We start from the raw sequence: 26,406 nt of genomic DNA on the forward strand, positions 1-26,406 counted from the left end.
TAAGTTCTCGGTTTTGAAAGGCTGTGAGAACGTTTGGCTTAGGACGAAGGGTCAAGATGAGATTGAGACTGGAAACTTTGTGAATTCATTTCACTCGCTCGCTCATCTCTAACCTAGGTCTGTATAAGTAAACGTGATTCTGATGTGTTCACATAGTGCGTAGCACAGGATGAGATGGGGATAGTAACTCTTGGTATGATTCCACTCGTACCTAGCAAATGCAGCCAGCTTTGAAATAATCATAAATTTCACACTACGAGGTTTGCGGATATGAATATGTCATCTCGATGATGAGCTCTAGATCCACTACTTAAGGTAGGTACCTCACCAGCTGCACCGCCACAGATACTTCGACAGTATACGCCACTAACGCCATATATACCTAGTCGCAGTGGGTCAGCGCGACTAGGCACCTGGCAGCGAATTATCGTTATCACGATACCTCCAACTGCCAATTACCTAATCCATCCAACACCGCGACTGGCCGCAATCAGCAAATCATCCTGTCCTATCATCCTGGCGCCTCATTTCCTCCTCATCCCTGAATACTGTGTCCAAGGCACCACTCTCTTTCGGCTGACGGATAGCTCATTGTCGAGATAACGTTTCCAGATTCATCCGCCAGCTTTCCGCCGTGACAAAATATCGATATCTCAGTATACTTTCTGCACAGGGGCTCCTGCTTGTAGAGCGCGAAACTCATGAAAAGCAGCCTTCCTACAACAGCCAGATTAATTTAGTGTGTGCGAGCGCGCACCTTCTCGCTGGTCCAATGGATCGCGACCCGAGAAGTCGCAGGTAAGCAAGCTGATTCTTTCCCTAAATCCGGTTCTGCATCGATCCCCATCTTTCCACTGCGCATATACTCCGTGATGCTTGTGAAACTTTGCGTTGTTTGTAGCCATGCAGGCAGCAATTTGTCGAAACAAAAATTCTCCTTCTGCCTATATCTGGGCCTTAAGTTCTGGTCAGAAACGACGGATATGCTATGTGTTGGATCCGGAGTTTTGGGTTCGGGCCCCAATCGCTCGCAATATCCTCCTCTGCCTCTGCCTCTGTATCTGCTAAAAAGCTACACATTAGATGACTGCTAACCATGTTGACTAGGTATGATGATGGGGAAGTCACTAGATATGGCGCGGGCGAATCGTACCGACCCTACAATTCCAACAGGTCTCCACGCCGGGCTAGAAGCCCCCCGCCTCGAGAACGACCTCGTAGCCCTCCACCAGACAGCGACAGATATGTACCGGATCGAGCACCTAGGCGGCGCTCGCGTAGCACTGACCGCTATCGACGAGAACCCTCGCGAGACCGCAGAGATATGAGAGACTTGAGAGATGTACGCGATATGCGAGATATGCGAGACGTGCGCGACACAGGTGGTGATAGCTGGCGGAGAGATGATAGAAGCCGCACTCTTCGCAGATCACCTCCACGACGCTCGCCTCCGAGGCGTAGTCCGCTCAGGAGAAGCCCACCGCCACGCAGGTTCTCGCCGAGACGGGATGACCGAGATCGGCCGCGATCTCCGAGAAGAGGCTTCGATCCAAGGTTAAACCCTTTGCCCCAAGATGACAACCCTAATGCCATTCCCCTGACAAGGCTGCCACTTAGGCGACGATCCAGGTCTCCTCTTGATAGAGACCGTCCGCGAGAACGTACTCCCCCTCGTCGTTCCCCTCCTCCTCCCGCCCCTAGAGCAAACACGTACCGTGGTCGTGAACGTGAACGCACCCCTGACCGACGAGGCGACGATCGCTTTGGTCCTTCGTATGCTAGACGGCCCTCGCCCCCTCGCGAATCCGCCATCAGCTCTGCCCTTCCCTCTCGTGACACATCGCAGAGATCATCCCCGCGCCCTGACCCTCCTAGACGAGATGACCGCTCCCGTCCGGAAAGCCCTCTCCCTAACCGTCCCATCTCTAGATCCTCACATGGTGGCCCTGGCGTTAGAGAAAAGACGCCACAGAAAACACCGCTAGATTCACAGTCTGCTCCATCTCGTCCATCACGGTCTCCGCCCCGTGGCCCGGCTGCTTTACGAGCACCGCCCACAGGCCCAAGAGATGGACGTGGGTATGGCGGCCAGTCTGCCGCGTCGATAGTACCGCCTGCCAGACCAGCCGCTTCAACAGCGTCCCCAGTCGCGGGTCGACAAGAAAATGGTGCCAGCGCTCCGCCATCGGGCCCTCGAGGGTTTGTTTCTGGGCGTGGAGGTGGGTATAGCCGGGGTGGTCGAGGAGGATCTGCCTGGGGTAACACAATTCAAAGCCGCAACTTACCGACAGCTCAAGGGCCTGCGTCGGCCTCGACTACTACTAGTTCTAATAGCATACCTACAGGCCCTCGTGCAAGCGTGTCTGCACAGTCGGTTCCATCTACCCCCATCTCGCAAGCCAAGCCATTCAATCCGCCCAAAGGTCCTGCTGCAGAAAGCAACCGACCTAGTCTAGCCCAGCAACTCATCGCATCTATGCCGCCTATTATTCCTGGTGGAAAGATGGATCCCTCCTATATTCCACTTACCACTGGAGTGCTACCAGAACTACAATCCCACATGGACCGTCTGAAAGAGGAAGAGGAGAAACTCCGAGAGGAGAAGTATATCAAGGAGGAGAAACTACGCAAAAGCCTTGCTGCATATGAAAAGGGCGAACGTGAGACCAAGGTGATGGCCTTGCGTACAGAATTGGCCGAACAGAGCCTCAAGAAGTTTGCTGGTGAAGGTATTGGCGGCGCTGCATTTTAATGAAGCACTGCGCCAGAACAGTCGAATGATATATGAACGAGCCGAAGCCAGTCTCCCTCCACGGGCTGACCTAGCTGATTGGCTTCTTGGCTATGTCTCAACATCTTGTCTATTGGTATGACTAAACACCGTTACAAACTTTTGTGCCTGATGATTCTACTTGAGGTTCTCATGATGGCTAGTGGTGAATGCGATACTTCAATCATTTTATTTTATTCAAAAGCGCTGAAAGAAGGTCGTGAACCGCAAAATCCAAATTCGGGTGTTGAAGCTTAACACCCACCCCCCCGCCCCCCCCTTTTCCATAAAATAGACAGACAGAGGCATTGAGTTAGTTGTAGGATACCTACCACAGATACCTTGTACGAATATCACTTCACTGGGCGGTTGCTCATGATGTTTACATGAATATATTATTAGAGGTTGTGAAGTGTGTGCTGAGTTTGTTGATTTATGCTTGAATACTGATCTAAGCGAAGTTCTCTGTCAATTGACGGCGAGCTTACGTGTCTACTTGAAGAAGATACGCATACAAAATGAAAGAAACAGATTGATGGGCATTAGCCTAAGCCTGTTTCTTGAATTTTTAATTTATTATCGTGTTGCTAGATTGCCTCGAGAGGTGTGAATGGCCACATTTAATATATGCCTATGCTAGCTAGATAGCGATCTAGCTCGTCCAAAAAGGCCTGGTTCACTCTATCCGCGTAAAACCGCGGCCACAGATCGAGTCCTGGGATTTCGGGGCCTTTCTAGGGCAACCCGTGGGCCTCCTTGATCAGATCTGCGGCCCTCTCGGCCAGCGCGTAGATAGTCGACTGCAGATTCCCCGGTGGAAGCAGCGGGACAGTACTCGCGTCGACCACTCGGAGGTTGCTGACGCCGTGGACTCGCAGATGATCGTCTACGACTCCTCGGATTTCCTCCGGGAGCATCGAGCAGGTGCCGGCTGGGTGCCACATTGAGATTGCGCGGGACTGCACGTAGCGTTTCGCGGCGTCTAGGTCGGTCATGTGAGCGAGTGGAGTTGATGGCTCGAGAGGCTGTTTGAGCACATCGCTTAGAGGTTCGGATCTCGCGAGAGACTCGATGAACATGACGTTTCGCGCGAAGACTTCTACGTCGAGGTGGTGAGAGAGGTACTTCGGGTCGACCTCTGGCTTTTCGGCCGGGTCGTTGGACACGATGTGTACGGTGCCGCGGGACAGCGGCATGGCGAGAATCGTGGCTATGATCAAGTGCTTGCCTGGCTGAGGCGGTATGGGCTGCCCGGTGGCGGGATCGAGCGCGACGGGGTTCTGTCCAAGGGCCGTGAGGTAGGCGCCGGAGGGTCGATCTCGCTGTACCAATGTCCTCCAGGCTATCTCGGAATACTTCGCTGCCCTGGCTTCTTCCGGCGTCGAAGATGAGCCCGATAATATGTCCCTGGTTATGTCCAGAGGTTGTTCACCGGAATCCTTCTGGAAATCCATAAGCGGAAGATACGCGTATGTCAAGATGCCGCCCGAAGTAAGTATCCCTTCATGCTTCTGTATGTAATCACCCATGGCTTCTTCCATTGCGTCTTGTTCCTGCCTAGCGAGGGCATCGAGCGTGTCTCCTATCTTGTCCTCTGCCGTATAGGTGATGTCGCAGACGATATGATCCTGAAGATTCTCTCCAACGCCAGGGAGGTCCTTCACCACCTCAATGCCATGTCGTCTGAGGATTTCCGCGTTGCCGATACCGGATAGCTCGAGCAGCTTTGGAGACTGCAAGGCGCCGGCCGAGATGATGATTTCCTTCCCCGCGTTTGCTATCTTGATCTGTCCTTCGTGGTTATATTGTACCCCGGTAGCCTTAGGCTGAAGCTCGCCATCTGAGAATATGATCTTGGTGACATGAGCATTGAGAACAACGTGCAGGTTTTCCCTCTGTCGATTAGGCTCATAGTACGCTTTGGCAGCGTGGCATCGCTCTCGCGTCACGGGGTCAATGCTTGCTAGATTGCTGAATCCGCCGACCGAAGCGTTCACCCAAGGGTTACCTGTCATAGGCCATCCCTTTCTACCGAATGTTTCAGCCCAGATCTTGCGGATGGGATGCCAATGATCGCCAGGGTATGAGAGTTTCACAGGGCCACCTGTGCCAAGATCAGCAAGACTATAGCTATCTACACCGAGTAGCTGCCGATGCTCCTCTGGCGTATCAGGTGCAGTGAAGGCCTTTGTGTAGTAAGGGGCGATGGTATCCCAGTCCCATCCCACGTTTCCCAATCTAGCATAATCGTCGATGACGGTATATGCTTGAGGGGCGAATATATGGGCGTTTATGACGCTAGAACCACCGAGGGCCTTGCCCTGGTTGATGCTGATGGACCGCCCGCCCAGTTGTTCCTGTTCAAGGTTGAGTTTGATTACTTTCAAGATAGAGTCTCTCGTTTCTTTCTTACCTGGACTGTTGTCTTAAATCCCCAGTCAGCATCCGTTCCGAATAGAGCTGAGTAGAAAGCCGGAATTTTCACGCGAGGGTCATCACTGTGGTCGGCCCCGGCTTCAAGGACGAGGACTTTCTGGTCCGCTATTTCCGAGAGCCGGGCAGCGAGAGCAATCCCGGCGGTCCCGCCGCCAACAATGATAAAATCAAAAGAATCAGTGCTCATATTGGTCATTTGATGAATGATACAGATGTGCAGGAAGTGATTAGAAGTTTCCGTTTCCGTTTCCGTGAGGAGGCAAGGAAGCTCCCCTTGGGAAATGAAAGCAACAGGAGGGGATTAGGAGGGGTAAACGTGATGTTTCCCAAAAGGTCAGCTATGTAAGACATGGCGACAAACATCCGACTTCCCTCTTCTCGCACACACGTTGGTACGAGGTAGTATCACAATATGCTTTAGGCAGCATTCTTCAAACCCTCAAAGCAAAAGCCACGGTGGTAGCAAGTCCACGTAGGACTCAGCGGTACAACATGCCATGTTTCTACCGTATTACCTGAGATTATAGAAACAACGCGCCGTTGAGAAAGAGAATAGTGGAAATAATTCCTTATTAGGAAGCGCCACCTCGATTTTCTCAACGGCGCGTTGTTTCTATAATCTCAGGTAATACGGTATGAGCTAATCTCGTGTATGCACATGCGCCACCTGTGAAACACTCCAACGATCGTCGTTGTCATGGACCTACAAGGCTGTAGGCAACCAGCAATATTTTGACAAAGAGACTTGCTATGTAGTCATGATCTAGCCCGCAAAGGTATTTCTGAGCCTTTGCGCAAACAAAAAGGAACGGGCTCCTGACGGATAATAAAGAAGGCTTTCTCTCTCTTCTCTTACTATGTCGCTACCCTTCCCCGTTCGTTGCTACATGTTGTTTCTGATGCCAACTCCTTCATTTGAGCCATCGTGGAGTAGTAACATCTCATCATCCTGATTACTTTAGAAAGATGGGTCTCAACAATGAGAGCACGCAAATCGTCGCAGCTGCTTTCATCGGCACGCCCCTTGCCCTAGCAGCACTTGGGTTGCGTCTTTGGTCACGCCGGCTCCAAAGAGTGTCGCTCGCCTTCAATGACTACATCGCAATCGTGGCGACGGTCTTAGCCAGTGCTACAGTCTCACTTTGTCTCGCACGCAAGAAATCCCAAGCTCGCCAATTTAAGTTAGAAACCTGATTGACTTGACATTAGATGTGTTTATCGGAGCTACCGGGAAACATGCCGCCGAATTTTTATTTACGAACCCCCGCGTACTCGACCTCTATATTAAGGTACGTGAGAATAAAACGTAGTAGCATATCATACACTTGCTTATTGTTCAACTACAGTTTGCTATAGCAGGGGAGGTCTTGTGGGCCGCTGCGAATACAGCCGTTAAATTCTCAATCCTCTCGCTCTATACAAAGATTTTCCCCGGCAAGACATTCCACCGTGTGTGTTATGCCGCGATGGCCGTATCGGTTGCATTCTTCACCACTGTCTTCCTGGAAGCGTTTCTCTTATGCGAGCCTGTGCAATTCAACTGGGACAAGACAATTCCCAATGGCAAATGCCACAATCAAACCCTTGCCTATCTTGTCTCTGGAATCGTCAATTTAGTGATAGATGCATTCATCGTGGCCCTACCTCTACCCAAGCTGTACCACCTACAGATACCACTCGCAAAGCGGTTTGCAATCGGTGCTATGTTTGGTCTAGGAGCGGTGATCTGCATCCTCTCACTTCTCAGAATCGTGTCGATTCCGGCCTGGGATTTAACCGATCCCACATATACGGGTACAGGTATCACCGTGTACTCGATCCTCGAGCCTACGCTCGGCGTGGTGAACGCTTGTCTGCCAACCATGAGACCTGCGCTCGGGGTCATATTCAAGAACGGGCCCTTCAGCTTGGGCCAGTTGACATTCCACAGTACTCGTCGTAGTTCCAAAGCCTCGAAAACTCGGGACAGCCATCAATTTGAGCAGATTAAAGATGACATGGCCTTGCACAATATTCATGTCGCGAGTGACCACCCAAAAGGCGTTCATCCTCAAGGCAACAATATCACTATTTCGCGCGAGTGGAATATCGACCACTCTAGCCCCGACAACAAGTTGTAAAAGTTAACCAAAATGTGTGTGAAGGTTCTCGATAAAATGGTTTTGCTGCACAGGGTGCTGTATATGTCACGCGGAATGTGATTGGTTGTGGTTCGCGTTTCGGGCATATATGGAAGCAACAGAATGTGTCACTGCTGGTGTTTCAATATGTATTTAAGCTCCCGGCCAGTCAAATGGGCTCGTCTCGATTCGAAACAATATACAAAGTCCTATTTGACTGTTCTCGCATTATGCCCGAAATATAGGACACGACCCCATCTCTTGTGTAAAGCCCAGAGTATCCCTGGATGCTTACAAAGCTTCATAACTTCGTAGACTTGATTATCACTCAATCTTTAGGCCATATATTCAATATTTATTCCGGTGACTTCTGTCACAGTACAGCCCTACTATAGTCCTATGTAGATGATTTGTTATTGCACAAGGAGGGAAGTTCTAGCTCTAGCCCCTTATTCTACCGTTTGGGTTTATATATAGTATTCCTTTGTCTGTGCTGTATTTCGGAGATTAGGCTTCGTTAGTTCCGTGACAACTTCATCGCAGCTAGAATAGCCACTCGCTCTCACTCAAACAGCACGACTATGTAGATCTGATGCACGAATTTGTACCAGGGTTTTTTTGTGAAGTCGCATCTAGCATAGGCAGAATAAGCTGAGGGTAGAAGTATCAGTAGCAGTTCTGATACTCTGATTGACAATTTAGCTCCCATGAGCGGTCTCATAGGATTCCAGAGCCTTGGTAGCCATTAAGAGGATAATGGATCAATAACAGTTCTCTCAGCTTCAGGGTATTAATCATCGAATCTATTTGCATTGTAACTCCCGACGCGTGGCTTTACAATGATGACATTGACTATTTGCTAATCACTATTTGTTAGACATAGACTTTCTAGGATATCACTAAAGTTCTCGACATCAGTCCACTTGGGGTCTCTTTCTTGGGCATTTGAAATGTACGGGAGTCTGACTGTCCTAACTCTTTTAAAAGTAGACTATTCAGCTTCACTAGGCATAAAAGTCGAGCTTAGACAAGAGGATTACCAAGAGACACAGTTCATCCTTGCCTTATGTTTGTTATGTATACACTGGTTATTGAGAAGTTGCGTTGCCATTATTACTACTTTCCGCCACGATCTTTGACACATGCATGTTGAAAGGAGTAGGGAAAGCACACCATCCATGGAAACAACAGCTTGCAATCATGCTGTCGTCACATACCAGTACGAGCAACCTATGCAAAGTTCAATATCAACTACCTAATTTCATCGTCTTAAAGGCCTGTTTACCATCGTCCCCTTTGGATCAACAACCCCTACAGCTTGGACTTATACATACAGCAGATTAACCCAACCATATTGATCTTGAAACAGTGGATATGGATCATTCACAACCAGCTCAACATACCACGGCAGACAGCGATACTGTGACCTCTCCTCCATTGGCCAGGTCGCCGCTATCTAACCGCTCCAACGTGAACACCCACACCAATAACTCAATATGGGATCACAAAGACTCCTCTGAAGACCGCCCGAGCACCCACGACTCGGTCTGCGACGCCGCATGGCTATCTACAAGCGACGTCGCCAAATCTCCGTACCAGACGCCAGGACGACCCGTGACACCACTCCAACCTGTGGAGATCGACATAAACTCCGAGTCGCCACTCTCACGTCTGGAGACGCCCTTCCTATACGGTTACGGGACGGAGCTCACGCCCATTCTCGAGCGGCGCAGCATAGCCACGCTCCGGACAAAAGGGAGCCTCTCGACATCTGATCTCTCGTCCCTACTACACGACGCGCCCGGAGCAAAAAGCAAAGGCGAAAATCCGACGCACTCCCTCGAGCTCCATCGACAGCAACCCTTCAAAACCGAGGAGAGCCAGCAAAACGAGTCCGGAAGCCCACAGCTGCGCTGGCTATCGTACTCGCGGCCCACCATCCACGTCGTCGACATACACGCGTACCCGCGGAAGCCAATCTACCCACCTCCCCAACGTCCTCTCACGCCCCCTACTATCCGCAAGGTGCGAAGACCGCAGAGCGAGGGCGACGCGTATGTGGCGAGTACATCGAGCGGGATCGCGTACGCGGCGCCAGCCTTCAAGGCCCCGAGGAGCGGACACGGGAACTTGTCGAACCACCCCTTTGTGCGGCAGGCACAGCTTCCATCGCAACCGCGCTCGACGTTCTCTGCACAGCGGACTAGAGCCGAATGCGCGCCTCCGCCACCGCCGAGCAGCAGCGCTAGATATATCGCGCGGTCGAACATGCGGTCGAGCACGGCGAGTCCGGGCCTCGATTACCTCGCGCCGCCCGAGGCGCGCGGCGAGATCTGCAAGCGCTGCCGCCATCCGTGCCGCGAGCCGTGGAGTCTGCGGTCGACGCTCGTCGGGCACGGCCCGGGCGTGCGGCGGGGCGCCGATTGGTGCGGCCGCTGCGCGGTCAGGAAGGTTGTTCGGGCGTGGTGCTGTGGCGAGCTGGGGCTTTGAGGCTCATGTTAAGCGAGGACATGAGTCATACGAGGAAGGACGTAATTGGTACGATCCGATGAAGATGATAATGAGAGTATTGGAAAATTGGAATTCTTATGGTTTGTTGAGTGAAGGCCGTAAAGGAGGAGGAGGAGGAGGAGGAGAGATAGAAAAATACATTGGTCATAAGTTGGAAAAGGAGTCAACGAGAGAGAAAAACAACGAAACGCGATAGAAAATTCATCGAGGGAAACGTCTATGACTGGAACAGGTCACCGACTAACGGGTATCAACAACTCCTTTTTGCCTCTTGTCACCTTAGAATAGACGAATATGGCAATAACTCAGCATACACACAGCCAGCCAGCCCCTATTGGCATTAATCTGAATGATTACATATACGCAACACGCACTCGTATTTCTTCAAATTTTTGTTTGCCCATTTTTGTCTGGAAATAATTTGACTCGTGACGCGATGCCTCAACTTCCGACCCATGCTATGTGCTCCTCACTCTCTATTATGGCAATGCAATGCCGACCTATCCCTATCTCATACACAAGAATGAAATCACCCAGGGCAACATGGAATGAGAGCACGCGAACGGATGTTTCCCGGATACAAGCCTAAACTAAGGGTTTATCATGAGATTTGCCAGGGCCGCACGATTCCATCGTCCCCAGTCGTAACAAGCATTTCCTCGACGCCCCGTTTCTCCGGCTCGCAGGCAGCATCGTATCGCTTGCACCAGGTGATATGGTTGACTTCGTAAGGGCCGTGCGCATTAGGCGTTGTCGAGAGCAGCTTCCACTGCTTCGACGCCGCGGGTCTCGTCGTCGTGTCTCCATTTTTCATCGGCACGTCACCGTCTAATTCGGCAGCTGCCTCGTCCTCCGTAGTTGCCGTGCTTTTACCTTCTTCTTCGTATACGGCGATAATGCCGTCGCTGCCGGTGCTCGCGACGCGCCCTGTCTCGGCGCTCCATGTCGCTGAGTAGATATCTCTCGTGTGCGCCGTGGGGAGTACGGCAGTGCATCTCCATTCTTCCTTCAGGGATCGCCGCATGGTATTCGGGATCCCCCTTAGTCCACCGAAGGCATGGCGCGGCGCTTCGTCCTCGTCCTCTACTTCTTCTTTGAGAGTCCAGACGCGAATCGTGCGGTCCGCGCTCCAGGTTAATAGCCTCGGGAAATGGTCTGTTGTGGTATTGGATTCCCACTGCACGCCCCAGACGGTGCCCTTGTGTCCCTCGAGCACGGCAACGCAGACCCATTCTCCGTCCCCGTCCTCGCGCCATATCCGCACCGTGTCGTCGTAGCTGGCGCTCGCGAGAACGTCACTGCTGTACCGGCCGCGGCCGCTCCGGTTCGTGTCGGGACACCAGGCGACGCACTTGACGTCACCGTCGTGTTCGGTCAATACGGCGATCGTCTCCCATTCGTCGTCGTCGTCGGATGCCCCGATATCCTCCCATATCCAGACGGCCTTGTCCCGGCTACAGGTGGCTACGTATTGCCCCGAGGGCGAGAAGGCGACGGATTTGATCTCGGACTCGTGGCCCTCGAGGACAACGATCAACTCCCAGTCTTTCTCTTCAGCATCTTCTTTGGCGCCGCCCGTCATCTCCACCTCGAGACCACTGTTGCTACCACCCTGGCCCTCATCTTCCCACCGCCATAGCCCCGCCGATGAGTCGAAGCTGCCTGTAATGAGACAGAGCTTATGAGGTGGCAGATTCGGCTTCCATGTAGTGGAGCGGACGGAGCGCTCGTGGCCGTTTGTGAGACTGCTGTGGGCGGAGAGAGTGGATAACGAGAAAACAGTGACGGACTTTTGATGGGCGGTGGCGAGGAGGGGGAGTGTTGGGTGTGGTATGGATTGCCAGGCGCGCTCGTATAAATCGGGCTTGAAAGGAGTCAATGGCACGAGCTTCAGCAACGCTGCAGGCTCTTCGTGAGATGCCATCTTGTAAGTGCACAGCGCAGACCAGAGGAGTACATAAGAAGAGAGAATGAGCTTAGACGATGGCTTGTGTAACAGCTTCAGTTCAGCAGTATATATGATGGGATGGATGGATGTACGAGCGCGAAGAGTATATCGGAATAACTAGACGGACCTCTTGCGCTCCGTCAAATTGAACACGATGGATGGCTTGCCATCACCAGCATAAAGCGCATTCAATCTTCCCGTGAAGTTGAAGTTGCCGGTGATGCGATAACGGACGAGCGCGGGGATTTTGCTTATCGATTGTGATGCCACTCATTGACGTACTTCGAAGGTAGTGTCAAATGGCGGGGTAGGTATTTTGGAGAGGGTTACATGCCATCTTACCTACCTACTTACAGCACCCCAGATTCACCTGGATTTCACAACCCATGTAGTACGTACATGCACATGCACTGCACAGACAAATGTGGTATTTGCCAGGGTCCCCAAGTAATAATCGGATATTGTTGTAAAGTAGGTAGTTAACTATTCATCACTGACGAATGTTGCTATAAAAAAGCAAGAGGTGCCCAGCAGGGCTCTCATGTAAAGCAACGATGTCCTCTAGCAAAGTAATGCTTGCGAGAATTCCTTTTTTACATACATCACAACTTCATCATAACATACTTGTTCAGCTTATATAACAAGCCTAGCAATAAGGTATGGGATATCCGCCTTGGTTCAAAAGACCCTTGATGTAGTAATGGAAGGCTTGTACACTATTTAATGGTGATTGTGTTGCCTACCGAAAAGAGTAGGTAGTACAAGGGAAGACATGGAGGCTGCAAAAGACAGCTTCTTCTATGGAACATAGGTACCTTGTTATTACGATCGCTAGAGTTCTAGGGATAGCCTTGTTAACTCAGTCTTGTGCCCAACTGCTTTTCTGGGCTGAACCAGCCTACATATAATTTCTCCGGATATACCTACATTAAGTAGGTAGGTATAAACATCGGATAGAGATCGCCCAGGGTAGTATTACCTTTTTGGGCCACCATCCATCAAAGCTGAAATAAAGTGCATACAGAGTAGTAAAAATCCCGATCAACGATCACAGCCCCCTTGGCAAGCCATATATTAGACTCCCGTAAACCTGTCAGGCACCCGTCCGCCACAAGCCTCCAACCCGTGCGTGTGGGTAGATATCCTTTTTTTTTTTTTTTTTTTTTTTTTTTCAATGACCCGACGCAACGGATTCTATCCCGGCACATAGTAAACTTTCTTATAATGCCTCGCTGATATATCTCCTTGTTCTTTTTATATGCATGAATCCTCTTGGCGTTCAACTGGGACCAGGTATGGGCAGGTCTTGTTTAAAAAAAAATCTCGAGATGGCGCCTTACATCCCTCTGAGAGCTGTGACGAGAATTTCCATCTCCTTCCACCACCGGTTGAAGTGCCTACTACTGAAATAGACTAGGAGAGATGCTCTATCAGCAAAACCTATGTGATATCTCGGCTTGCCGTTTCGAGTCTGCATTGCTTACTTAGTGCCTACTTCATCTCGTGTAAACCTATACTAGTATCCATCCATATCAATGACACGTACATACCTACATTACCTCTTATAAAATGGTTACCCAGGCCCAGACTTCCTATGTGCGCACGTGATCTAGCTGTATGAATGTGTTACATGGTATGTAAGAAACAAGAAACAAACGGCGTTGAGTCCGGTGTTCGAGAGTCGATTATGCCATCGATGTGCTAACTAGTCATGCACGCTTTGATTGTGTGGCGTAATGGTTATCGCGATTTCTTGTTCCCCCTCTACACTACCATACTCGAACTGGCCAGCCCTAAGATGGATGGATGGGCGGTAACTGGCGAGTCCCACTTAGTTAGTCCCGGCGCCTTTATGCGGCAAATACCTGCTCTCGGGAGAGACGGAATGAGAGAGAATGAACGAGACAAGTCTCGTATCAATCCCACCCGTCCGCGAGATGCCTGATCAGACCCAAACAATCGAATTGTGTCTTCAATTCTGAAGTTTATATATCCATCTCTCCTGGTAGGGTAGTCGGCGCGCATGAATTTGAGAAATCCACGAGTCACAAGTCGAGACCCCAACAGGTGCTGATATTCCTCCTCGCGGCATTCTCCTTCCAAGCTGCGGCGGTCTAGACTGCGGCGGGACCGATCTAGATAGGCGGATCTTGTATTCCTGTTTACCTTTGCGACGGAGTCATGGTTAGACGCGCTAGGCCGCGGCTTCTTGCGCAACCCAAACATGGCTAACGCCTAGCGTGTGATACAAGTACAGTAGCTTTCTTCTCTCTCAAAGGCAGATATGTATCAGGTGCAAGAGATGCTGTTGAAGAGGATGGTTGAAGAACTTACAACTTACATAGTACATCGTGCTTCTTCATGTAAGCATGTTTTGTTTCTGGAAGAAAAGATCAACTACCTATCTAGTTATGTAGGATCACTAAATCCTTCCGCCAGAGAGCACGTTGAGGCTGAAGTGGAGCTCGGTGATGATTCACCGAAGGCGTTTGGCTAGAGACGATGATATACTATGTATGCTACTTATACTTACATGGTATATCATTTCATCCATGAGTTTCTGGGCAGCCATCTCGCTTCATCCCCATTAAGAGGCTTGTGAGCCCTAATTCCAATAATAGAGCAGCTGGATGTAATCTACTCATACACTTAGCGAACGGACAATATACTTTCCACGTGTGAGCGGAGCAGCAGTTTCCAACATCTTGTCTATTTGATGAGTCGCGTCGGGGACTAAGAAGGTTTGATTTGCAAGGTAACTAACTCACTTTGTTCTGTTACGTACTCAAGTACGTTTGGTAGATCGATAAACCTCGGCTGGTTACAGCACCCAGATTCGCCTTGTGTTTTCATCATGTAATTAGCGGCGGCCGTGCCGACATGTTGGTACGCCGCGTAGTTTTCACCTCAACTTTAGTGGCCGAGGCAGGGGAAACCTTTCCGATCGAGCTGTATAAAGTATCCCATGTGCGCCCAATATGTGGGGTTTATCAAGATCTCGCTCGTGTAAGTGGATACTTCGAGTGACTCTACTTGTAAGACAAGCAAACGTGCAAAGTGAGACAGACCAGCCACTGTTCAACTAGGAAGAAGGATTCGAGAAAATGAGGCAAAAAGGAAAGAGAAGCAAAAGAGATCCCAAGTGAGTGATATGAAACAAGATTAGAGAATAGCGCAAGTCGATGAAAGGCGGCGTTGTGTGATATTGATATTTGACGTGCATTGTATGCATGATGTGCCAGAGGCATTGCCAGATCTGCACTAGGATCTCGAATGTAGTGCTTATCCTGGTCAACTACGGCCGTAGTCTGCACCGAGTGCATGGTTACGCGGGTGTGGTGATGTACTCGAGTCACCGGTCTCATCTCCACCACGCGTTATTGGCTCGATTCGTAGACCATCATGGCACACAAAGGCTTGTACTAGTACGTGTAGTCTGAGAAGACAGTCTCTTAGCTTCGAATCATATAGGGCGTTGGGGTGGCTCGGATGCAAGTTCAGCTCATTTCTATCATCAGCGCCGCGGCTTCTAAGCTGGGTCAGGCTTAGATCTCTCTCAGGCACAGGCATGCTAAGCAACACTGAACACGCCCGTGCACATCAGGCGCACCGGCGCCGAGATTTCTTAGTGAGATGCTGTTAGATGGTATACATATATGTAAGACGGCCTTGGCTAGTCTATGTTCTAGGCACGCAGAACATCCGATGTTCTGATTCATGCGATTTCCCCCTCAAGATCTACCGGGAGATAAAAGAAGACGCTTAGACCAGCGAGCCTTGGATGTGATGAAAAAGGTTTGAGAATTTCGACATTCACCAGCCTTATCGTGACCAGCGGGAAGCACCGCGTTGGAGATATGTCGACTGTGGGGGAGTTGCTTCAACGCTATGAAGGCCATATCGTTCCCCGATCGTTCAACGCTGGATTCGTAGGCCTAAGTTACGTAGGTGAGTAATAAGAGAATCTAACGGCTGGTCCCCTAGACTTCTTCATGTTGTATCGACCGACGGTTGTTAAGTGATCGCTAACATTTTCTGCGCGTAGTATCTTTCATTGGTGCTGTCTCGACGCTCGAGCTTATCAACCGGCGGACATCTCGCAATGGAGTCCTCAACCATATATATTTAGTGACTGCAGCAGTGGCGATGGGAGGCATATCGATTTGGTCTATGCACTACGTCGGTAACCGAGCTATCGTCTTGGCCCAGGATCAGTACGAGCTCCAAATCGTCTACTCGAGCAAATTCACAGCTATCTCGTTCTTCATTCCTATCTTTGTCCTGCTTGCGGCCTTCGTTGCAATAGGCACAAACAGCCTTGTATCCTTCTGGCGGCTCGGCGTAGGGGGTACATTGGCGGGTGGCGCCATCTGTGGTAGTGAGTCTTTGACCTCGATCGTGTTTTTTCCACTTAGCATTCGAAGTGTCTTCTCTGTAGATGTTGTGTGCCTAATCTTGTTATCAGTGCATTACCTCGGCAACGCTTCCATCGAAAACTATAGGTGCCAGTATGACACCGTTAACGTTGTCGGGTCTGCTATTATTGCCGTGGTGGCTAGCAATGCGGCCCTAGCCTTTTTCTTTCTCTGGAGGGCATCGTGGAAGAACTCGTGGTGGAAACGAGGTATCTCAGGCGCCGTATTAGCGGGCGCTGTATCAGGGATGCATTGGTGTGCATCAACCGGCACTAACTACCGTCTGGTAAAATTGAACATGGGCAATGAGTTTTCACGGAACACTGTCGTTATCTTTGTCACTGTCCTATCTTTCAGCGCCGCGTTGATCGTCGCCGGAGTGGTCGGACACGGAGCCTGGGTCGCGAGAAGTAATGCGAGCAAATCACGGCATGTTGTCCTCGCCGCTGCAATCTTCGATCGCAACGGACGAATTCTCGTCAGCCCCGACGGATTATTGCCGAGTGAGAAGATCACAGATACGTATATCGAGAAGACCCCGAGCGACACATTCAGTATCGAAAACCCGCTCTTTCAGTGGATGTTCCAAGCTTCTCGTAACTGGGACGCCACGAGCGGGATGATAACCACCATGGCAAATCACCTAGCACGCCAATCAGGCAACAGTCGCGGCAGAAATGTTGGGTTGATTAGCGAAAACGGGCAGCTTATCGAAAACTACGACGTTGTATTCAGGGAGCTCTTTTGTCTGGCCGCAGCGAGTCTAGCCTCCAGATTGAAAAAACAACTCACAGATGTTGGTGTTCTGTGGGATGAAATACTTCCTACTGGTGATGTCAGGACGCGACACTCGAAGGAGAATCCGAGCGACTCTTCTGAAAGAGGTGAGAGCATGGAAATGAACCAATCACAAAGTGGACGAGGTTCGTTAATGTTCCTCGTCCGTCGTCTCGAGCATTCCTCCGACGTCGAGAAGCTTGAAGCAGCGGGCTTTCGGTTCGCCGACATTCACCAAGTCAGTAGCATCATTCGACATGGCATGAAAATCAAGGCTGTAGACTTGTCTCACACGCTGACCGAAATGGCGACATATGCCGAGCAACCCATGGCCGACGCTGGCGTTCACCTGGGATTCTTTGGCATAAGGGCCCGCGTAAGTGGCTTTGGCTTCGACGTGTTAGTTGAAAGGGGCGCACGCAATGTCCTCCCGTCATCAAAGATCCCACTGGATCGCCTAGAGCCATGGCACGCCGAATTTCTTAACAAGCACTACGGGTTAAACGTGCCTTCACTGCTGAGGACACTTAGAGACCCGTCGAAGAGGCGGACAGATAAAGAGGCCGAGTTTGCAAGTGTTTTGGCCGATGCTATCACTACCCTATGTATACGTGTCGACAATAGGCGGATCTTTGACGAAGCTACCTTGAGTTATCGGACAGTTCAAGTTCCTTGCGAACCTCGTCCAGAGTCGACTGGGATGGAAGAGTGTACAATGATTGTGCTACATTCCGTCGTACCTATTCACTATTCTCTCAGCTCCCTCCGTGGTCCGGGTTGTGAATTCATACCATTGAGCTTCTTCAAGGTCCAGCAGATGGTACACAAAAACTCGCCTTATCAGGCGGCCTTCACACAACACCTGCACCGAGAACTTGTGCCCATTATCAAAGGAGTATCAGTCTCGGCCCATAAGCCAAACCTCCAGCAAGCGCCACAAGGACGTCAGCGAGACTGGCGTTCCGGCTTCCGAAAGGTTGGCCGCAAGGCAGACTTCCGCGCCACCGATGCAGAGGGCAACCCCATCCCTACCAAGCTAGGAAGCAAATCATCGAGCAGCAGTTCAGGCCAGAGCTCAACGCTAAAGCTGTGGGATCGGGAGGAGAGCAACATGAAGACTGCCTCCCTTGACACGCCACCTGACAAGCCGACGAGTATGGCTAGGGGGGTGCGAAATGTTTCAAGCCTAGGAGGTATCCTCGTCTCACAGGAGATCAGGGTGGCTGTAAGTCAAGTTAAGGAGGTCGATGGTCGGTCGTCAGACGTCGGCTCGCCACCACTTGACCAAACTCCGCCGAACCCCCCGGGTGTTGTTGGGTCCTATCCAGCACATAGCAGTCATACTCGAAGCAGGACTAATACAAGCACTCATATTGAGCTTCAGCCGCTGCCCAGGGCCCACGCCGACGGAGGTGTGAAACAAGGTTTAGGGCTGACGGCGGAGGCAAGTAGAAGTGCCAGCGAAGTGAAGACTTTTGTTGATGAAATGTTCTCGGCCTGTTTCGAAAGACGCTGAGCAGCCGGCTTGGGCTTGCTTTGTAGATTAGATATATCCATGTACATCAGAGCAGCAAAATATGTTATAGCTAATGTGTATTACCGCTTTAATAGACATAATGATGACAATCAGCACTCATGGATGATGCCTAGAGAGTGCAGTACCCAGCGGTCCTCTGTATATCCGCGTTCGTCCCAGCACGCACTCCCTAACCCTTATTATGTCAGCTATGAAGTTCTCAAGCCATACTCATTTAGCGAGATCTTCATTTTAGCGGCAGGAATGCATACTACATATGCAGAGTGAGATTGGCGACTAGACAGGAGTCTGACAGGACTACGCAGTAAGCACAGAAAGCTTATCCGGGACGCGACACGCGTTATCGTACCTAGGGATGAGACCGATTTACCGGGAAATACTGGCACAGGACAGTCGCTGGCTGCCCATGAATGACCAATGCTTTCGCAGGCACGTGGAGATGGTGTATGGACAGCATTTTTTTCAGCGATACTGGGGCGTATCTGCCGCCAACGAGAGAACGAGAGGACAAGAGGCCAAGACGAGACGATGCGACAGACAAACAAACACACACAGACACAGACAGACACACCCCAAGGCCGCACAATCACCTTTCAGGGCTGGAGCGTTCTGCGGTGCTGTCATATGATTGATGGATGATTTCCATTTCCACCAGCCAGGTCCACTTGGGTCTGACTTGGGCAGGCTCGGCAAGAAGGGCAGGAAGGACAGTGCGGAGTTGTTCCAAAAAGGGTGACTGATACTGTACATGCGGCAGTTTTGCAGCCGCCGCCGGCCAGGCTCCAGCTAATTGGCTCACAGGCCGGATAGTTTGCATCATGATTGAATTAAATGTTTTTCCTTCTTTTGCTCGGTTCTGTCTTCTGGCGCTACAAAGTATTGAATAGTTGGTAGGTACATCGTGTTACCTACATACTTCGTACATACTATGGTATTTCTTCCTCTTTTTCTTCTTCTTCCTTTTTCGCTTGCTTTAATATTAGCCATATTAGCCTTGTCACATTTGTCATTCATTCATTCATTCATTCACATATTGAATCATTCCTATTTTCAAGTTTAAAATTTGATTGATTCATTCATTCCCCCGTGCACTAACCCGCAATACTTACTGCCCGCAATGGAGTGGTACTGTTCTTCTGATGCGGGGTCTACCAAGAATACCTGCCTAGGTACATAATAGTCTACTACACGACAGGGCCTCATCTCACCTACCTACCTAGTTTCCATTCCCCAAAATAAATGAGGCATTATTCAATCTGTTACTGTACCTACTCACTTACATGCCGCTTGCTGTTAGAGCATTGGTAGACATGTGTGCGTGCGTGTTCCTGTTGATCCTCCAGGGCACCGCACCGTCTGGCCTACTGTGTCCTTATCAATGCAAGGACAGGTCCTCGTGACGTGAAGTTCTCGCGCTTTAGTGTCTCGCGTCCCCAGTATTCTGTGCCTTTTGCAATGTTAGACTGCGCGGTGGATGTGCTTCAGCCCCTCAATGACATCGACGACGACCAGGACCCTCAGCCTCATTGACCTGACAGAGGACCTGACCAGTCTTTTGCTACTCCACATGCGGAGACACACGCCATAGACCACAACTGCTACTGTATCTACATATACTGTATGCGTCCATGTAGGTATCTGATGTACGTATTTATGGATGTATTTGCATGTATTTGTATGTAGCCTGTGATAGACGGCGTGGGGCCTGCTAACTGTCGTGCCGTCGTCATCGGCATACCTATTCTTGATTGCCATTGCCCTACATTGGCATACCCGTCTTGGTACGTCTCTGCCCGACAGCGACATCAAAATTCTCGTCCTTGGCTGTTCAGAACTTTTCTTCTTCGTTTCTCAGCATAGACACAAGCTCATACCGGAGCAAGCCCTCTCTTATACCCCGTTGAATACGCCACTTGGACGCTGGCAAACCAGGTCGAAAACTTCCGTCGTTCCCATCAATTGTTCATGTATATTTGAATTGATATATACCCGGTTCAGACCTACATCTATTTTATATTCCTCCTCGTGCTTTTAAGTCAAAGAAGTAGGCAGAAAGCCACCTGTTGACCTGCTTGCGCCAAGCCCAATTCGACCACCACCTCGGCCTCGTTTAGTCCGAGACAGCCCCAAAGAGCGCGACAAGAGGCGCCCAATTGCGCGAAAGCCAGTGCAAGATTCAACTTAACCATTTTACGCGCGCAGCGAACTACGACACGTTCCTAAGTGCTCTCGTCGAGCACTCGCCGACCTCATGACGAGGTTTACCAGAGGAACGCGCCTGTTAAGGCGAGTTGCGCTGCCTGCCTCAGCCGCCGCCGTCGGTGGTGGCCTCCTCCTCTACTCGTACCGACCCATCAACGTCCCCGGTTCTGAGGGCGCTGCAGTGCCCCCGCCGCTCTATGACGCCGATGGTAAAATTAAGCTCCCCCGCTTCCCAAAAGTAAAGTCGCGCGACGAGCAGCTTGCTGAATTGAAGAAGGGCCGATCGGCAGAGGAAGAGTATGACGTACTGGTCGTGGGTGGCGGTGCCACTGGTGCTGGTGTCGCTTTAGATGCCGTCACGAGAGGCTTGAAGGTCGCCATGGTCGAGCGCGATGACTTCAGTAGCGGAACAAGCAGTAAGAGTACCAAGCTTGTACATGGCGGTGTGCGGTACTTAGAAAAGGCCGTATGGAATCTCGACTACGCCCAATACACACTGGTCAGGGAAGCCCTGAAAGAGCGCAAGTACTTTTTGCAAACCGCACCTCATCTGAGTTCGTGGTTGCCTATCATGCTTCCTCTGGACAAGTGGTGGAAGGCTCCGTACTACTGGGCGGGCACCAAATTTTACGATTTCCTGGCTGGTAGCGAGGGCATTGAGAGCTCATACTTCCTAACAAGGAGTAAAGCTCTTGACGCCTTTCCCATGCTCAAACCCACCGACCTCGTAGGCGCGCTTGTCTACTATGACGGAGCACACAACGACTCACGTATGAACGTATCTCTCGCCATGACGGCTGCTTTGTATGGAGCCACCGTCGTCAACCACGCTGAGGTAACTAGTCTCATGAAGAACGAGCAAGGAAAACTGTGTGGTGCCACTATCAAAGACCGCATACCTGAGCGTGGTGGCCGCAAAACCGAAGACATCGCCGTCCGTGCCAAATGTATCATCAACTGCACTGGGCCATTTACAGACTCGATTCGAAAGATGGATGACCAGGAATGCAAAGAGATTGTGGCTCCGGCATCCGGTGTCCACGTTATTCTCCCCGGTTACTACAGCCCTGCCAAGATGGGACTCATTGACCCTTCAACATCTGACGGCCGTGTCATCTTCTTCCTGCCGTGGCAAGGAAACACCATCGCCGGTACAACCGACGAGTCTGCCGTCATCACTCAAAACCCCTTGCCTGATGAGAAGTCCATTCAGTGGATTCTGAACGAGGTCAGCCACTACTTATCGCCCGATATCAAGGTGCGCCGAGGCGATGTCCTGGCTGCGTGGTCTGGTCTGCGGCCTTTGGTCAAGGACCCCAAGGCGGCCAACACCGAGTCTCTCGTGCGCAACCATCTCGTCGACATCTCCGAATCCGGCTTGATAACTTGCGCTGGTGGCAAATGGACGACTTACCGACAGATGGCGGAAGAGTGCGTTGACGCTGCCGTCAAAGAATTCAAGCTCCCCGTTAAACCCTACCCCAACGCACCGCGCGTCAGCGGTACTGAGGAGGTGGACGACGGCGCCATCCTCGACGGTAGCTGCCAGACACACAACGTGCGACTGATCGGTGCTCACGGCTTCAGCAAGACGCTCTTCATCAACCTCATCCAGCACTTCGGCGTCGAGACCGAGGTTGCCAAGCATTTGACGGAGAGCTACGGTGACCGCGCCTGGACGGTGGCGGCCATGTGCCAACCCACCGACCTTCGTTTCCCCGCGCGAGGTGAGCGCATCTCGCGGCTGTATCCCTTCGTAGACGGCGAGATCCGGTATGCTATTAGCCACGAGTACGCCCAGACGGCCGTAGATATCCTAGCGCGACGCACGCGTCTTGCCTTCCTCAACGCTCAAGCAGCTCTAGAGTGTCTGCCTCGCATCATCGACATCATGAGCCAGGAGCTCAACTGGGACCGGACGAGACAGGACCGCGAGTGGAAAGAGAGTAAGTTACATGACCTCAAGCTTGTTCTAAGTCAAGTATATGCCCCAAGGTATAAGAACCAGTCGCTAATTATTCGTCCCCTTAACAGCCGTCTCCTTCCTCGAATCCATGGGTCTCCCGCAGCCCATGTTATCAGCAACCAGGGCAGATGTAGAAAAGGGCAAGTTGGACTTTAGCTCCTCGGCAGATTTCAAGATGTACTCTCGCCACGACAAGCCTCTACTTGAGGAAGTTTAAATATGCAAAAACGCAACCTCCCCCTAAATTTACAAGATCTACCAACCCGTCCAACCCGCCTACCAACACATCTCGACACCCGCGCGACCTCACCGCTTCAGAGTTGTCAGCTCGCCGTAATCATCCACGTCCACTCGGTGCCATGGGCAAAAGTGGAAACCAAAACCCACCACCCAATGAACCTGTATCCTATTTTCCCTGTAGATAAAGCACGCTTCGACTCCGACGCAAGGTCAGCCTCGCATCTGTTTTCTTCTTCCGAGACGAACGGGGGCTAGCTAGGGAGTCATCTGTCTCTATTTCATGTCTGTATGTACATGTACATATACATACATACATACATACATGAGAAATCCAACAGATAGAATACCATGTAATCGAAAATATAATGAAGCAAATTTCCTCCGAATCTAGGAGTATAAAGTCATTATCACGGTATGGCCAGTTGTGATTGTATTGAAGCTGTAGAAGGGAAAGATTGGTCTACTACCGTATTTTATTACTTTATTCTTTTCCTCCGCTCCATATCTCATACATCTATGTATACATATAGTATGTTACGGCTTAATTATGTCATAAATTCGAAGGAGAATATCGTTCCTATAGGTAGCAAGAGCAAGCAATACACCGTCAGATCGCATAGAGCGACTTTAAGGCACTTTCTGACTTCAATAAGTAACAATTGAAACGCAAAATATCTTCGCGTCAATTAGTCAGTCTCAAGAGAGGAGCAATCGCGTGAGATAGGTATGTAGCTCGAGATTCAAGTACACCTAAAACGACCTACAGAGTCGGGGTTTTCTCCATGAAAATTTCTCGTCTGTCTCAACATCGCACGATTTCAACCCGGCTCATATCCGTTTTTTTTTTTGACAAATAACAAGCAGGTTTCTATATTCAGAGAGATTGGTACTTTCATATTTCATGATCCCATTATTAATCCTCATCCAACGCCTCGCTTTAAAATTTCAAAACAACATAATAAACCCCGCCAATTCGTGATCTTTTTTACAAAGGATTTACCGATCCGGCCCCAGATCTATGTTTGTATGAATGCTTTTGACAAGTCCCTGTTCCCTTTCCGAACCTAATGATTTCAATTCCACCAAGCCATCCTTGGTTTTCTCCCAAGGGGATATAAAACGCCGTTTGTATGTAATTGACCACAAATATTTTCGCCTGATATATGCAGAGGTGTTCCTGGTTGAAAGGATGAAAATAAACACACAGGTCATGATATGACATGTGAGACAACATATGGCGCACAGTTCCCAAAGCAAGGACGTCCGTAGTCATGAAAAAAAAGTTTTTTGCTTTGTTCTGCATGCACCGAAACAGATGAAGCAAGACCCTTATACGGATTATGGCCTGTGGCATCTTAGTCTGTGACAACTGCGACCTAGCGTTACGTTTCCGCAACTAGGTCGTCGGTCGTACTCGCTCTCCCAGCCGTAAGAGTCCGTATCACACGAGCTCTCACGACTAAGAAGAGGCGCGGTGCCCACTCGCTTGAGAACGACATCGTCATCTTCGGAGCGTGATATACCCAGATAGTTTGACAGATCAGCCAACATACATGGAGATCTCGATGACGCCTGTGGAAAGTCCTTCCAGATTCCATCGAATCCGGGGGTTGTTGCTGTGCTGGCAGGATGCTCAGTATCCATGTCAATTTCAAGAGGCTCAAGCGTCGGAGGACCAGATAAGAATTGGACAGGCTCCATGCTCGCATTACTATTGGTACAGGGAGAGAACATATCGTCTCTTTTTAGACCAGGATTCTCTGAGTTTGGGCCCGGAATGCGTAGAGATTTGAGCGCGGTACGCTGCCGCATGCGTACATTTCTTTTGACCAAGCATGAGTGCACATTAGAGATTCCTTGCGCTTTTGCGGCCACACTACTCACACTACCACCACCACCAATAGCCGGGGGGATGTACAAGCCCGTAAGAGAGTTCGTAGAATCGAGCGTTTGTTCACCAGGGTGACAATCCTCCCAGATATCAAGATCGTGAGAAGTCTGGTGCGTTGTGTGCTCCGAACCACCGTTGTGACGTGAGGAGGCTGATAGTGTTTGAGATTGTGTGACCTGTAACCCCTATAAGGGAGATTGGCTGGGTTGCGTGGGGTGAGAGGATGGCGCGCTCACGGTCGGTGAGCTAGAACGTGAAGACTTACTCTTCCTTCCTAATCCGAGCTTCGCGCCAACCTTTTTCCAGCTGGTTCCAGAGAGAGCACGCTGGAAAGCTTTGGGTGAAGGGTGGAAAGAGAAATCAGAAGTAGGTGGCGTGGTGGGTGGAGTCATGGGTTCGGCGGTTGGAGTAGAACTGGGACTCAAACTATCATCGGTCATCTCGACCTCTGGGGAATCACTCGAGCCCGAGTTGGACCGACTCGTGTTGCGTCCCATGCCAAATAGTGGCAGGATTGTCGCTATCGGAGACTGGCTGGATTCTTCGGATCCGATGTCTTTAGGAATTCGTAGCCGCGTGCGTTCCTGCCGAGGCCTCATGTCTTCTTCGAGGTGGGCTCCGATCGTTACAGGCACAACCGACTCCAAGAAAGGTACCAGCACTGAATCATTCATCAATTCTTTTACAATCATAGTAGCTTCGTCTAATTCCGTCGGATCAGGCGGGGTGGAGGTCGTGAAGGTTAGACTGAGAAGTCGATCACGAACAGGTGCGGGGATGTTGACTTCACGAGGGGCGCCAGGCAGAATGTATGCCCCGATAATTTTCTCCCATAGCCCACATATGTAATCTTTTCCAACGTATAGCTGTCCTTGAACCATCTGCAAGTGTGTGGTTCGGTACCTTGCAGCGTCCATTACAAACTCGAGAGTTTCGAGGCAATGGTTCTGTGACAAATAAGCCATGAAAGCACTGAGAGTCCATGGTTGGGGTGCTGTGTTTGAAAGAATGTCATCTAGAGTCGGGGTGTTCAGAAAAGGGGAGCCAGTCCGCGGTATGGCCCAGCTTGTTGGCCTTGATGACGGGTCCATGACAGTTTCAGCGTCCCAGTCTTCTAGATCTGATGATGATGGTGTTAATTCCCGGAAGAACGTGGTACGATAGATTAGGGAGTTTCGTCTAGATCTGACTTTGCCCATTATTTTCCGAGTCATCAATGAGAATAGGTGCCTCAATTCGCAACAAGAAGCAAACAGGGCTTCCGATTCAGCCTGAGACGGATTCAGACAAGCACAAAAGCCATGCGCAGTTGCAGCAAACGCCCTATTATCCGAAATGTTTGGTCAGTGCAGCAGATGGCAACGACCTAGAAGCCTGCTAAGGAGCCGTATGAGCACGCTGCAGCTGGCCTGCTTTGGATATATTCAAGATTGGTACGGCTCTCCGTCCAATTACCAAAGCTCAGCTACGGGTAGCAGCAGATTGCAGCAATCCCGAGCCTAGAAGCGAGGGTGTGAGTGCGTGCTGCGGATATCTTGCTGCTGACCAAGCGGGATCAAGACTCAGGTGGACTGAGGGGTGCGCGTCCTTTGT

The 26,406-nt window shown here is 50.6% G+C and overlaps 8 protein-coding genes across 8 annotated transcripts; 5 read left to right on the forward strand and 3 right to left on the reverse strand.

The window, feature by feature from the left end:
- Positions 1-303: 303 nt before the first annotated feature.
- Positions 304-3,172, forward strand: F5B22DRAFT_599649 (uncharacterized protein). The gene is made up of 2 exons (XM_047974475.1): positions 304-798; positions 1,108-3,172. Exons 1-2 carry the CDS (start codon positions 773-775, stop codon positions 2,750-2,752), a joined length of 1,671 nt encoding a protein of 556 aa, XP_047832658.1. The 5' UTR covers positions 304-772; the 3' UTR covers positions 2,753-3,172.
- On the reverse strand, positions 3,173-5,785 carry F5B22DRAFT_599650 (oxidoreductase). The gene is made up of 2 exons (XM_047974476.1): positions 5,184-5,785; positions 3,173-5,127 (listed from the first exon to the last, which is right to left on the reverse strand). The coding sequence occupies exons 1-2, from the start codon at positions 5,400-5,402 to the stop codon at positions 3,505-3,507; spliced, it is 1,842 nt and encodes a 613-aa protein (XP_047832659.1). The 5' UTR covers positions 5,403-5,785; the 3' UTR covers positions 3,173-3,504.
- A 13-nt stretch (positions 5,786-5,798) lies between these two features.
- Positions 5,799-7,665, forward strand: F5B22DRAFT_599651 (uncharacterized protein). Its single transcript, XM_047974477.1, has 3 exons — positions 5,799-6,359; positions 6,416-6,495; positions 6,553-7,665. Exons 1-3 carry the CDS (start codon positions 6,173-6,175, stop codon positions 7,324-7,326), a joined length of 1,041 nt encoding a protein of 346 aa, XP_047832660.1. The 5' UTR covers positions 5,799-6,172; the 3' UTR covers positions 7,327-7,665.
- Positions 7,666-8,603: 938 nt separating this feature from the next.
- On the forward strand, positions 8,604-10,001 carry F5B22DRAFT_70597 (uncharacterized protein). The gene has a single exon (XM_047980499.1). The coding sequence runs from the start codon at positions 8,701-8,703 to the stop codon at positions 9,814-9,816; it is 1,116 nt and encodes a 371-aa protein (XP_047832661.1). The 5' UTR covers positions 8,604-8,700; the 3' UTR covers positions 9,817-10,001.
- A 431-nt stretch (positions 10,002-10,432) lies between these two features.
- F5B22DRAFT_70595 (WD40-repeat-containing domain protein) lies at positions 10,433-12,101 on the reverse strand. Its single transcript, XM_047980498.1, has one exon. The coding sequence runs from the start codon at positions 11,759-11,761 to the stop codon at positions 10,439-10,441; it is 1,323 nt and encodes a 440-aa protein (XP_047832662.1). The 5' UTR covers positions 11,762-12,101; the 3' UTR covers positions 10,433-10,438.
- A 3,295-nt stretch (positions 12,102-15,396) lies between these two features.
- F5B22DRAFT_70670 (uncharacterized protein) lies at positions 15,397-18,735 on the forward strand. Its single transcript, XM_047980500.1, has 3 exons — positions 15,397-15,733; positions 15,831-16,163; positions 16,251-18,735. Exons 1-3 carry the CDS (start codon positions 15,643-15,645, stop codon positions 18,491-18,493), a joined length of 2,667 nt encoding a protein of 888 aa, XP_047832663.1. The 5' UTR covers positions 15,397-15,642; the 3' UTR covers positions 18,494-18,735.
- A 1,808-nt stretch (positions 18,736-20,543) lies between these two features.
- Positions 20,544-23,118, forward strand: F5B22DRAFT_70815 (FAD dependent oxidoreductase-domain-containing protein). The gene is made up of 2 exons (XM_047980502.1): positions 20,544-22,662; positions 22,751-23,118. The coding sequence occupies exons 1-2, from the start codon at positions 20,766-20,768 to the stop codon at positions 22,897-22,899; spliced, it is 2,046 nt and encodes a 681-aa protein (XP_047832664.1). The 5' UTR covers positions 20,544-20,765; the 3' UTR covers positions 22,900-23,118.
- A 1,880-nt stretch (positions 23,119-24,998) lies between these two features.
- Positions 24,999-26,012, reverse strand: F5B22DRAFT_635237 (regulator of G protein signaling superfamily; the record flags this gene model as incomplete). The annotated part of the gene is made up of 1 exon (XM_047977109.1): positions 24,999-26,012. One exon carries the CDS (start codon positions 26,010-26,012, stop codon positions 24,999-25,001), a length of 1,014 nt encoding a protein of 337 aa, XP_047832665.1.
- Between the last annotated feature and the right edge of the window lie 394 nt (positions 26,013-26,406).

Source organism: Xylaria bambusicola (assembly GCF_022495145.1).
Source record: "Xylaria bambusicola strain CBS 139988 unplaced genomic scaffold F5B22scaffold_12, whole genome shotgun sequence".
In the NCBI taxonomy this organism is placed as follows: Eukaryota; Fungi; Ascomycota; class Sordariomycetes; order Xylariales; family Xylariaceae; genus Xylaria; species Xylaria bambusicola.

Excerpts from the sequence above, each read along its gene's own strand:
- F5B22DRAFT_599649 (XM_047974475.1), top strand. The coding sequence starts at position 773 with ATGGATCGCGACCCGAGAAGTCGCAG. Across the intron at positions 799-1,107 it reads CGCGACCCGAGAAGTCGCAG|GTATGATGATGGGGAAGTCA; the intron begins GTAAGCAAGCTG and ends CATGTTGACTAG.
- F5B22DRAFT_599650 (XM_047974476.1), bottom strand. The coding sequence starts at position 5,402 with ATGACCAATATGAGCACTGATTCTTTTGATTTTATCATTGTTGGCGGC. Across the intron at positions 5,128-5,183 it reads GATTTAAGACAACAGTCCAG|GAACAACTGGGCGGGCGGTC; the intron begins GTAAGAAAGAAA and ends AACCTTGAACAG.
- F5B22DRAFT_599651 (XM_047974477.1), top strand. The coding sequence starts at position 6,173 with ATGGGTCTCAACAATGAGAGCACGCAAATCGTCGCAGCTGCTTTCATC. Across the intron at positions 6,360-6,415 it reads AGTCTCACTTTGTCTCGCAC|ATGTGTTTATCGGAGCTACC; the intron begins GCAAGAAATCCC and ends ACTTGACATTAG. Across the intron at positions 6,496-6,552 it reads TACTCGACCTCTATATTAAG|TTTGCTATAGCAGGGGAGGT; the intron begins GTACGTGAGAAT and ends GTTCAACTACAG.
- F5B22DRAFT_70597 (XM_047980499.1), top strand. The coding sequence starts at position 8,701 with ATGGATCATTCACAACCAGCTCAACATACCACGGCAGACAGCGATACT.
- F5B22DRAFT_70595 (XM_047980498.1), bottom strand. The coding sequence starts at position 11,761 with ATGGCATCTCACGAAGAGCCTGCAGCGTTGCTGAAGCTCGTGCCATTG.
- F5B22DRAFT_70670 (XM_047980500.1), top strand. The coding sequence starts at position 15,643 with ATGTCGACTGTGGGGGAGTTGCTTCAACGCTATGAAGGCCATATCGTT. Across the intron at positions 15,734-15,830 it reads CGTAGGCCTAAGTTACGTAG|TATCTTTCATTGGTGCTGTC; the intron begins GTGAGTAATAAG and ends TTCTGCGCGTAG. Across the intron at positions 16,164-16,250 it reads GGGTGGCGCCATCTGTGGTA|TGCATTACCTCGGCAACGCT; the intron begins GTGAGTCTTTGA and ends TCTTGTTATCAG.
- F5B22DRAFT_70815 (XM_047980502.1), top strand. The coding sequence starts at position 20,766 with ATGACGAGGTTTACCAGAGGAACGCGCCTGTTAAGGCGAGTTGCGCTG. Across the intron at positions 22,663-22,750 it reads GGACCGCGAGTGGAAAGAGA|CCGTCTCCTTCCTCGAATCC; the intron begins GTAAGTTACATG and ends TCCCCTTAACAG.